Source organism: Centroberyx affinis, unplaced genomic scaffold (assembly GCF_046629955.1).
Source record: "Centroberyx affinis isolate AG114_WGS23_722 - 3 ecotype Tasmania unplaced genomic scaffold, CSIRO-AGI_Caff_v1 ptg001696l_1, whole genome shotgun sequence".
Classification (NCBI taxonomy): Eukaryota; Metazoa; Chordata; class Actinopteri; order Beryciformes; family Berycidae; genus Centroberyx; species Centroberyx affinis.
This window is the reverse complement of record NW_027280112.1, coordinates 337,911-350,360: the sequence shown is the minus strand read 5'-3', so window position 1 is coordinate 350,360 and position 12,450 is coordinate 337,911. Positions and strand designations below refer to the sequence as shown.

Below are 12,450 nucleotides of genomic sequence, written 5' to 3'. Positions count from 1 at the left end.
GGTTTCTCTGATCCCACAGCTGCGCAGGCGAAATGAGGTCGTGATTCAATATCATAAAAAGACAAACAAGGTCTCATTGTGCGTCTGGGTACATTAGTCTTTGCAAACGACTGTTGCTTGCCAATTGGGAACAGAATCAGTGATAGGGCACCCTGCAGCCTTTGAAAACGCATTGGCATTACAAAGAGCGGTTGTGTGTGGAGATTGGCATCGGTAAACGTTCCCTCCCCCCCCCCCCCGTTTGCATGAGACGGTCAGCGAGCACTGGAACACCTGTGGACCAGAATGGTATAATAACAACTCTGTTTCCCCAGGAAATGATGCGTTTCCTGACAAGGGCAACACTAGGCTAAGATTAGAGCAGGAGACCGGTTGCTCATGGGCAGCCGGTCCAAAACTGGGAGGACAAACATTTACTATTCCACTCATGCTATACACTTTCCACTGAGAAAATATAGTGAGGAAGAAGAGATATTTTTAAAGTCAGGTTACAAAGGAGTTAATTTACCACAAAAGCATGCCATGTCACCAAACTTTTCTTTATTTGGCATGAGATGGGGATTTAGCGGACCATTATTGTAAAAATACATTATTCATATACACCTCTAGTAAAAAACACTATTGAAAACATATCTAAAAATATACAGTGGAACATAACAGCAGAATAAAAACACAATTTGGAGGGGGCTGGGGGGGGTGGAGGGGGTATTTTACAAGGTAGTAGAGGAATGTTAACACATATCAGTCATAGTTTCCTATGCCCTCAGTCCTCTGGTACGGTCCAGACATTTGGTACCAATATGCGCCCGCACTTCAGAAGAGACAGTTCATGCACTTCACAGCCTTGCTGCCGTAGTCCAGGCACTCGGGTCCGATGCACTGGCAGCAAGCGTTGTGGAACCAGCGGTACTTGGATCCTCCCATTGACTCACAGTATAGTTTACACTGACGGATGGACACGCAGTCGTCAAAGTAGACCACTGTGCACATATTATCTGGAACAAAAAGGAGAGGGGAAAGAAGACATGAGTCACGAATCCAGTAAACATGACTTCGAAATCTGAACCATTTCAAAGCAATTTACATTTAACCCTCAGCGTTCCTATTTTTACTGCGGGGGGAAAATGAATTTGCTGCTACTAAGTGTGACCATATGTGTCGGTGGGATTAATGAGTTAACAGCTCAGCTCTGTGGGAACACTCTCTTATGAGTGTGTCTTTTTATAGCAAATAAGCACTGGGTCAGAGGTTGAGAGCCAAAACAGCCGCAGGGGAAAATAAGAAATGGCGGCGGTACAAGACTTTTAACCATGTTGCCATTCCTTACACTAAAAACTCACCACAGGCTCCGAGTCTTGAACTTCCCCTTAAAAGGGACATTCAGTAAAAAGACTAAACTACTAAAGCCTTTGTTTGGGTCTCGGCGTTTTATATGTGAAGCTATAAGTGTAAACAAATAGTTTTGTGTTGAGGTATGTTGTCTCTCCCCCCGCGCTCGTCTAAAAGCCGTCTGGTACCTTGAGTGTCGTAGCTGGCGTGGATGCTGTTGCCGGGCAGAGAGACGTTCTGGTGCTGGTTGTCGAGCGTCTCCAGGAAGGACACCAGGTTCTCGTGATGGGACAGCTCCTCGGCGACGGGGAAGGACACCACCATCATGTTGATGGGCGCGTCGCCCTCCGTGAGCGCGCGGAACAGCGAGGGGATCGGGCGGTGCAGCTCCTCCACGGTGCTCTTCGACGTGGCCGGGGAGTCGCTGTAGTTCTTGGGGTTACACATCCCTGACACCCACACACACACACACACACACACACACACACACACACACACAGATGGATGAAGACATAAGCATGCGGGCAAGGCAGAGAAAAGCTATTCGCCAATTTATAATGTTACGCGCCATCACACGTTCAATGACTGGTTAAATGATTTCACACATGAATTCAATTCACACCGACGGTTTTACAAAACCAAAACTACTGTCAAGAGTATCTTGTCTTAATTAAGGGCCTTTTAAACACTTCATTTAATTTCCAAATACAGTAGCAATCACTTGACAAAATCCCCGCATCCTCAGATATGCTTTTCCTAACCCTTTAAATGAGTCAAAGTGAATTAGAGCTAATGGGTAAATCATTTAATGGGGAACGGAGTTTGACACAGGAATTGGATTACAAACCAATGCTAAAAGCAGAGCCAGAGCAGCTGTTTTAGATAAAGCGTACACATGGGTCCTCCCTGCCTGTCCTCCCTCCCTCTCCTCCCTTCCTCTAGAATACAAACTGTCCTTTCCCCACAGCTCTTCTACTGGGCTGCACCCGGAGCTCTAACCACTCACAGATACGCACTTCAAAGCAGCCAGCGTTTGGCACAGAAAACATGTTTAGAATGGAAACTTACTTAAAGTGGTCATAAGGCTAGTGCCATAAAAAAAATTAAAAAAAAACACCAAAAAAAATGGGATAAATGAGAAATATATACTCGCTCGAAGCTACGAGCTGTCCTCGGTGTATTGTAAAAGGCCTGTCCGGGAGGAAAACTCCACCGCCATAACATCTGTAGAGCAGCAGTGAGTTCAGCGCTCAGCTTGTATTTGTCTTCCACATGAAAGAGCTTTAATAAAGCCTCCTTGTCAGCACGTACAGCAATATCTGTCTATCAGGACGGATCTGAAAGCCCACTGGTTTGAAGTGGATTTCGGATGAAGATAGAAGGGCTAAATCGTTCAAATGTTTTCTTCGTTTTCACAGATTTGCTTGTTTTCGTACCCCCCGGTTTTCACTCCCCCGCTGCGCCTCGGCGAGCGAGAGAAAGTCAAAGTTCATTTAAGAAGGTTGACCTCCTTCTCCACGGCTCTCTTCCGGCTTCTTCATCCTTTGATCTTCTGGAAGTCTTTATGAGGCTTCCTGTCCATATGGGTAGGTGCTACTTAGTAGTGGCAATATCCCTTTAATTTCCTGCCCTGCGATAAACAGCGGCCCTTCGCTTGGCACCGAGAAATCCACCTTGGCTCTGCTTTGCATTAACCTCCAAACGGAGTCCTGTCACTTTTCACAGGCCCTTTCAGTGTCTGGCCTCGCTCAGCTCACACTCATCTCCTATCAGGCCGACAACACTCGCTGTAGACTGATGCTTTTTTAAAACCGCGTGCTTCTCAGCTGTCAAGTGCATTACAGTCACAATCTCATTTTCACCGGCTTTTTACAAGGGGGGGGAACTGCTTGGCAGCGGGGCGAGCCACAGATTAGCAAGACCGTCACGTAACTGAAAGGTCACATGTATGGAGAGAGTTTAGTGCCAGCAGCAATGTGTTCGAACTGCATAAATTTGAATCCGTCATGCTCATATTGAACTGTTGAATTCCAAAAATGCTTATTCAAAAATTGTAATTCAAAATTCAAATTCAAAAAGTAATTCAAAAATTGAATTTGTATGGCAAAATTTAAAATTGAATGTAATGGCTAGAAATTGAATGTGATTATTATTGAATTTAACTTGTATCTATAATTTCAAATTCACTTGTCTCAATTCAGATTGAGCTCTCTGAGAAACACATCCAGGGATAAAAAAAAATGTAATCAAGCAAAGATTCAGTCCAATGACAGAGAGTGTATTGTGCTACTATTACTACTAGTTTTCACTAACTAGTTGAAGTTTTTGTCCTTGTCTCATTTCTGCACTTTCAGTATCTGCCTCTCAGGTGGGAACTCACTAAAATTTATATCCCAAAAGACCGGGAACCACGTCAGAGAGCGTATATCTGGAACTGGCCAAAGTGGCACCAGTACGCTCTCCAATGGTGTTGGATTGAATCTTTGCTTGTTTACTTTTACTAAGTCCCTCTGTCTCAGAGAGCTGAATCTGAATAGAGAAAACTGAATTTGAAATTATTGTTAAAAGTAAAATTCAATAATAATCAAATTCCATTCCAAGCCATTGCATTAAATTTCAACTTGTGCCTTACAGATAAAATGTTTGTATTTGTGTATTCACCACAACAACAGTTCAACACAAGCATGATGAATTGAAACATACGCAACTCAAATACAATCTCTGCTGGCACTGATCTTCTTCCATACACAAGTTCAACTCCCGCGGCAATCAGTGTGCGTCCATCAACAGCCATGTTTCCTGCTGAGCTGCCTTTGAGCAAGACACCGAACCTGCTCCGTCACTGTAGGCCCTTCTGCATGAGAGCGTGAGCTAAATGCCCCCAAATGCAAATTCAAAAATAATATGCTGCCTAATTCGGTGTCAGCTATAATTATATTGTGAATAAATGAGACGGTGCACTCACCCACGCAGTCGCAGCACTCCTCCCACAGCGTCCCCAGACACAGCATGCACTCTTTGCAGCAGGAGCAGTTCCCGTCGGACGGGCGGCACTGGCACAGCTCCTGCATGACACACACAGACACGCATCAGCAAAAAACAGTTAAGGTACATGATACAAAAACTACTGGTGTGGAAAAGACACCGAACAGAGGTGAGTTTGTCCCAAAAGTGTTGTGTTAAGGGCACTGAACCTAAACACTTCTGTTACCAAAATATGACAATATGGAGGCAAGGAGACCAGAGGAAGAGTTCTGCACCTGTAAGTCCAGCTTCTGAGCAGAGGATACTAACAGGCCGCAGAATACTTTTATGCTGTGTTTTAATCTACTGAGGTTTCAGGTTGGGTGGAGTTCAGTGGCGATCATCCAATATTATTGTTTATCGTCTTTCAGTGGAATCATAGTGGAATCGTGACACACGATACTTCTGTCTAAACTGATGATAACAAGCAAATCTTATTTAAAAACTCAAAACAAAATGAGGTATGAAACATTTTTAGTAATATTATTTGTGTTCTCTCGAATGCCCACGACAAATTTCTCCTATGGGAGACAATAAAGGCTAATCTTATCTTATCTTATCTTATTTGAAAATTTCAGTTTCCTTTGACATCACACCTAACATTACCATGCATACGTGAGCCATATTGTGATATATATTGATATAGAGAAACATCCTTTTGATTATCGTGATGTCGCCCAGCCCCAGTAGGACAAAACAAACATATATACACGTTGGCCCTCATGAATGATGCAGGCAGCCATTGGACCAATCGGTAACAAGATTTAGTTTCATCGAAATCGGACTAGTGGTGTAGCAGTTACGGCCTTTCAAAGTTTGAAAGTTGGACCTTTAGTTATAGCGCCCCCAACAGGCCAATCAGAGTAATTTGTATGGATTTGTGTAGAAAGTTTTGACATACAGTGTAGGATTTAGAGGTTTTGACAGTTTGACATTTTGAGCTTTAATTATAGCGCCCCCATCAGGCCAATCAGTGTCATTTTTTAACTTTGGAGCACAGTGCAAAGATGCATCATCCTTCCAAGTTTATTCAACATCATACCAGCAGTGTCTGAGATGTCACTTTAAAGCCAAGTATACTTTTCTCTCTGACTGACAGCATTACTGACACCACCTGAATTGTCCCATCATATCGTGCGGTAAACGCCACCCATCTGGTACTCTGTGGAAGTTAAAACAAACACTAAGAATTACGCAGGAGACAGAACACGGAGCGCAGCATCTACACATGCAGTACAAACAGGAAACATGCCATTAAAACATCAACAGCGAGAGCAACAGCAGGTTTGTGTCCAGCACAGCAGCAGTTACAGGACACGGGCAATTACAAGACAGAGCGCCTGCACACATCACATGGCATGCATGGTATCTATCTATCTAGTCTGCTGCTGCGTCCTCACAACACGCACACTGATAACTTCATACCTCCCTCCACTGTATTCCCATTCATGGAAAGTGCAGGTTCTGGCACGTCAAAAGTTCACAAAATCCAAACCATTTTCCTGAACTTTATTACACTGTAACTGAGGCTGTGTTAAAGGGCAGTCTGGGCCGTGCATACAACACATTTTGTGCAGTACACAGCCTTAACTTATGACTGAAATAAAATATTATTACAAGATAAAATCAAAGACAGCCATGCAAATGAATGGAAGGCAGATAAGAGTGTGCTTCGACCCGCAGTACGGGCATAAATTGCAGGTTTACAGCTTGTTTTGTGAAGAGGAGAGGATGAAACGGTAGAGAAAGGTAATTTATACTGAAATAATTTCAGGCTTAAATGATTGTGATTGCTTTTATGCCAAAAATTCAAGAGATTTTAACCATTTGTGAATGTAGATCTTGTTAAATTGACTCATTTCTATGTTATACTTTATACACGGGCTTCTCAACCCAGGGAAAAAGCTCTCACAGAGGATTTCACACGTCGCTTTTTATAGAAGGAAAGCAATATTGTGAGAGCCTCTGCAATCATCCGAAACGTGTAACGTCTGCCAATCCCCAACTCTATTGTGAACACTTCAACACAGAAAACAATCTTCGTTCCTCAGACTTTAGCTCTCCAAAAAAAAAAACAAATCATCTCGGGGAGGGAGATGAAGGAGAGAAAACTAAAGGAGGTCTAGGTGGGACAGAAAGCGGGTGAGACTGCCGCAGAGTTCCTGTTTCTCCTGACACAGAACAGGGAGCACATTCCACAAAGTCAAGGTCACAGCGATGAAGGAGGGAGGGAAAGAGAGGGAGCGGGGAGAAGAAAACACCTGGTGAACAGAACATGGCCGCCCCCCCCCCCCACCATATAACACACTTTCCCCCTCCCTCCCTCCCTCCCTCCCTCCCTCCCTCCCTTTCCCCCCCTCCCTCCCTTTCCCCCTTGTTCTCTTTTTTCCTCTTCCTTGTTCCCTCCCTCCATGTATGTCTCTACTCTTTCAGTCTTTCCCTTGCTTCCCCCCCCCCCCCCCTTTCCCCCCTCCTCTCCTCTCCTCCACTTTCTTTTTCTTTGTTACTCTTTCTCTCTCTCTCGATTCCCCCTTGCTCTTCTTCCTTTGTGTCTTTGGGAGAAACCGTCTCCTACACATAAACAAGCGTCCCGGCGATGATAAAAGACTTTCGGTGAGTCACCAGAGAGGCGAGTGCAAAACCACACACAGTTCACTTAATCACCAGCCTCTCAATCCCCAAGCCTCTGATCCTGTGAGCAATTGTTATGACTCTTCAAGGTGGAAAATTTCTTTAGAAAATACTGAACACATCGCTGCTGCCAAGGGGGAAAAACATGCATCTCCAAAAAGTTCCACGAACCTTCCACGGCCCATTTTTTGAAACCATACCGTCCATAACCATAATTTTAAATGGGTTTTATGGGACACTGGGTCCTGAAGCTGACTTGGCATGCATGAGAGGAACATGTGAGCGTTCAACTGAAGCAAAGACATGAAAAGAACCAAAATTGGAGTCACAAGATTTTCACCCGGAAAACAAAAGCAGCTTTAAGCCCGCACCAGTCTGCGTTCTCTTTCCCGCTCTGCTAACAGAGACGGAGGGAGGTTGCCCCCGCAGACTGCAGAGCTCTTATTAGGCGACGCTCGCAGCAAGTGGCAGCTCTCAGACGGAAATCACTGCAATCAGTCAGAAAAGTCGACTGCAGCGAGAGAAAGTGAGAAAGAGGAGAGCGAGCGTGTGCTGCCTCGTCCTGCCGACCGAGCGCTCGCTGGAGTGTGTAACTTTGAAATTGCTGCCCCACCCTGCTAAACGGCCCGGTCTGGACAAAGCTGGCTGAGGCTGCAGGCAGACACACAGACAGGCAGGCAGACAGACAGGCAGATAGACACACACACACATACATACACACCTCCTCCTGACCTTAACCCCCCCCCCTCCTCCCTCCCTCCCTCCCTCTCATGTTCTCCCACCCTCGGGGGTTTGGGGAATTCAGACAAATGACTTGAGATGGCAGCAGAGCGTAAGTGAGCGTCGGACAACATATCCCACTAATCACCGGCAACATGGAGCTTCTACAGAGGGGCAGAGGCGGTAAATTTCTCCTTTGCAGCACACACACACACACACACACACACACACACATACACACACACACACCATCGCTCTCCTTTCCCCTGACAGCTAGCGGGTTCGTGTCGGCGGGGTCGCGGAAGCAAGAGAGCTTGTCCCAAGCAGTGATTCATCACAGGAATAAGCCACCTGGAAAAAAACACACACACACACACACACACTCCGCTGAGCTGCAAATGTAAAGTTGTGCGCTAGTTCCTTCGATTACAGATTGTCAGAAGCAGGGGTGTGGCCATTTTGAATGAACCCAGAAGGAACAGAGGTTGGATGTTTTAGTGGTAACAAGTCTGTTTGAAGAGTTTGTGTCCAAGTTGCAGTAAATCCATAAAAAAAGAACTGAAAGGAATCTAAAATATAGAGAAACAAGACTGTGAAAGTGTTTGTTTTGTCAACCAGAGACAGAAGTTAACCTGCCTATCCTTAGAAAAGTGCCTTCATTTGTGTTCATTTTGTGCTGTTTTTCCACATGCAGTGTGACTTTTTCAAATGTTGGATATATCATTTCCAAACAAAACTCTTCATTTGCAGACAGAGCTTCGCTTTCAGTGGCAGGAGTCCAGTCTATTTGGAGACTCTTCACCTCAGCTACCATCAGAAAATAACTCAGTCGCACAGAGAGTAAGGTCAAACAGACTGAGGTGAAATGGCCACTGAGGTTAACAGTGGTACATAAAGATGTTAATGGGGAAGGCAGGGCCGCTAAACACAGAGCAAGTCAAACACACACACACACACACACACACACACACACACACACACACACACACAACACATCCCAAGGACAGAGGGCAAGCAACAGCGGGTGATTTGCTCAAATTTAACATGACAGGTGGTGGGAAGGCAGAGCAACGCTTCTCTTGATTTTTCCCCTAAAAAAAACAGCAATGCATGACACAATTTGTGTTCACTAAGGGGGTGCCACCCCTCTTCACAGCACCCACTGGGCGTCAGGCGCCAGGGAATATGTGACTGCACAGAGGAAGTGATGTTGGAAAGTCAACAAGCTCAAAGTCAAAAGGTGCAGACCAAAAAATTATAGGTAGACCAAAAGGAATCCATCGCACAAGTCAAGGAACACTTTTAAACTATTCCACACAGCAAATTTACACATGATCACTAGCCTCATGATAGCATCCTCAAAAACGTACTTAAAACTATTTCAAAACAGTCTATAACACACCATAGGTACAGCATGTGTGTGCATAAAGCGAGCACAGTTACATAAATTCAGATCCCGGCTCCTCGGCAGCTCGTTCTGGGAAAACCTTCAAGACTTTCGCTCTGCTTATCGAAGGAATGTATCTGCATTCTTCATGACAGATTCCATCTTTGTTCTCCGGTCCAGATCTCCGTCTCGTCTTGGAATCGAGACAGTTTTATCTCGGCCTCATCTCGGCCTTGGCTACTGCCGGGTATTTATTTTAATATGAACTATTTGTACAAAATTGGCACACTTATTTGAAAAAATAACAGCCGAGCCATATTTCTCCAGCCGGTGTATTCGGCTAACACCCGAAATATTATATCTGGAATACCAGCGTATCCTGCCAGTTAAATGCGGTGGTATTGAAAAAGATTTGTCTGCTCTGGTGCTGCTCTTGACTCGGACTCGGATTTCTTTTGTGTTCTTACCAAGGGAAACAACAGCCTCTGTTTTCATGAAGCAGCTGCAAATTGTAGGATGAAAGAGGCTCAAACTTGGCTGAACTCGAGACAGAAAAGCCCACTTTCATCTACAGAGAAGATACTGACATTCATCACCTAAAAGCAGAGATGATCTGACAACAACCGCACAGCAAAAAGCCATGTCTGCGAGGTAAAGAGCAGTAAAAAAAAGTCCAGTTGGTGACCAAAATAAGGCGAACAAAAGTCAGTATAATATTTAAAAACAATGATATGGACTTTTTGAGATAATAAATCAGACTTTGATGTATTTAGATAGGAGCCTGACGTCAGCCACAAGCTACACAACATAAAATATACTCCAAATTTAAATGATGGAGACTGATATTGGCTGCAAAGGTGAGGTTAACTCTACTTTACAAGATCAAAAGGAGGGTAAGCTGTCTTTGGGCGAGTTTTTCCTTTCACTACGTCTTTGATTGTGAGTCAGGAAATCAGCGCAGTGACGGGGGGAGTGGATGGTACAATTGTTGTGCAAATCCAGGTATTCATCATCCAGCGCTCTGGGAGGGTTGAGCACCCCGGTTTTCCAGTGAAAAACCCTTTTGACTGCCACACTTTGTATTCTCACCTGGATGAGGCACTTGCTGACGTCGCTGGCGCAGAGGGCTTTGTTGCAGCCGGAGGTCACGGATAATCCTGACAGGAGGAAGAGGAGAGCGGCGGCGGCGGGGAGGATCAGCTGACCGGGCCTCATCCTGAGGGCTCAGGCTCACCAGCAAGGCACTGCAACACCTACATCAACATGCGAGACCTCAGCGTCAGTGACAGGCAAATAAACTCTGGCATTCCACACACACAGATGTAGAGACATTAAGAGCAGCAGTCGGTGCTTATTGAATACACTGAATATGCAAAATATTAGGGACATCTTCCTGATATTCAGCTGCAGCATCTTTTGCATAATCCACATCTCAGTTGTGTCAAAGCTTCGAAATCCTTCTCTAACTCTTCCTTTCCATATATCATTTCCTACTTTGTGATTGGTATAGATTTAATAAGGGGAATCAATAAGGGATAATGGCTTTCAGCAGTATACTTCATGAAAAGAGGAAGAGTCCCTAATTGTACAGTCTGAAATGAAACTAAGTACTATTAATTCAATTAAATTCAGTTCAATATGGCTTTACTGGCATGACTATAGAAAATACAGCATTGCCAAAGCACATTCCCAAGGGCAATAACAACAGAGTGAAAAGTAACAAAAACAATGATTAGTCCTTTTAGGATTAAATTAAGAATCTCGACAATGTCAATATCATTGCAAAGCTCATAAATTCAATGTAAATCTGAAATCTTATAAACTATCACTCACACACCAAGGCCAGAAAGTGCAACTAAGTAAATGGATTGCATGGTGGAAAAGTATTGGAAATTAATGCAATGGAAATTATTGCTATGCCATATAGGGTTAACATAAACTTTGACATGTACATGCACATATCGCATATCTAACAGGCCTGTGTCACATCTCCTGCAAAGCCAATCTACTTACTTTTGTGCGGAATAACAACACACATCTGGCAACATCAGCTTCAGCTATTTTTCCCCCCCCAAAGTACAAATCATGTTAAACATACGATCCGATCCTGCTGCTCTCCTTCACCACCCGGCCACTTGTTGCACATCGTGCCATTTCACATCACGGACAGAAAACATGTGAGGAACATTAGCTCCCTCAGTCATGAACGCATTTCTTCACCTCTTTTCTGCTCATCGCTACCACACCAAGAGCAGCCCCTCGCTCCACTCGCACACAGCCGCAACAGCCTCGAGTGCAGAAAACAGCAAAAACATATCAAGAGAGAAACTTACCACAACGATGTTAACAAGTTCACGACTTTTCCTTTTTTTTGGGAGGGGGGACAACGGGCTCTTTTCCCCTTTGAACTTCTCCACTTTCCAGGATGGGTTTCTGCTGCCGCTCAAGTGTCCAGTGTGTCCAGAGGGCGTCAGTCTCTCCGCAGCACAAAGCGACAGGCGGTCGGGCGCCTTAAAGGCACACACTCCATTTTCTATCCAGCAACTATGGAGGAAACACCGGGCCTCAGGTGAGGCACAAACCAGCGGCGTCTCTGCGAGGCAACCCACGGCGGATAAAGGGAGATGAAAGAATCCCCTCGCCGCACCATAAATACCAACATGGGCCAAATTTACAACTGCGCCCTGCGGAGTGCCATGCGTAAAAGTCCTGTGCGTAAAAATGAACTCCTTATCCTCCTTTAGCCGCAGACGCTGGCCAATGGCAGGCAGCCCCGGTGGGATGTGTGTTTGGCTTGTTCCACACACGCAAATCCTTTCTTTTCAAGACATAAACCCCCCCCATTAAGAAGTCCTTTGTCACCAGTCTTATCTTGGGCCTGGTGGATGAGAGGCAGCGGCGCTCATTAGGTGTGAAAGGGCGATTCGGAAGCCGTGAAGCTGAACAGGCTTCCCGCTGAGATGTGTTCAACTGCCGCCCCCCCCCCAAACCCACTCTACTACTTTAACTCCATAGCTCTTACATGTGTTTTCACCCCAAACTACTGTGTGACCCTACTGTCTCCAAGCCTCTAGGGGAGAAAGGGGTAAGTTGAGCCTGTGGGTAAGATGAGCCACCTTTTGTCTCTAGGCAACCACACACAAAATGAATCATGTGATCAAAGATTTAGGGAAAGTGATTCATTTCCCCAAGTCTGTGATGGGGGAGAGCACGGGGAGGAAGTGGTGAGAGAGCCATGTCAAAAAAAAATTTTTTTTTGCTGTTAGGTGATTTCATCAAGGTAAACATGTGATTCTTGTGTCAAAATAGAGTGGATACGTTTTTAAATTTTATTACATATTCATTTAAGGCTGTATAAG

At 44.9% G+C, this 12,450-nt stretch overlaps 1 protein-coding gene across 1 annotated transcript; it reads right to left on the bottom strand.

Moving 5' to 3' along the window:
• Positions 1-526: 526 nt before the first annotated feature.
• Positions 527-11,851, bottom strand: twsg1a (twisted gastrulation BMP signaling modulator 1a). Its single transcript, XM_071528647.1, has 5 exons — positions 11,425-11,851; positions 10,181-10,344; positions 4,295-4,394; positions 1,518-1,778; positions 527-995 (listed from the first exon to the last, which is right to left on the bottom strand). The coding sequence occupies exons 2-5, from the start codon at positions 10,304-10,306 to the stop codon at positions 814-816; spliced, it is 669 nt and encodes a 222-aa protein (XP_071384748.1). The 5' UTR covers positions 10,307-10,344; positions 11,425-11,851; the 3' UTR covers positions 527-813.
• Positions 11,852-12,450: the final 599 nt, after the last annotated feature.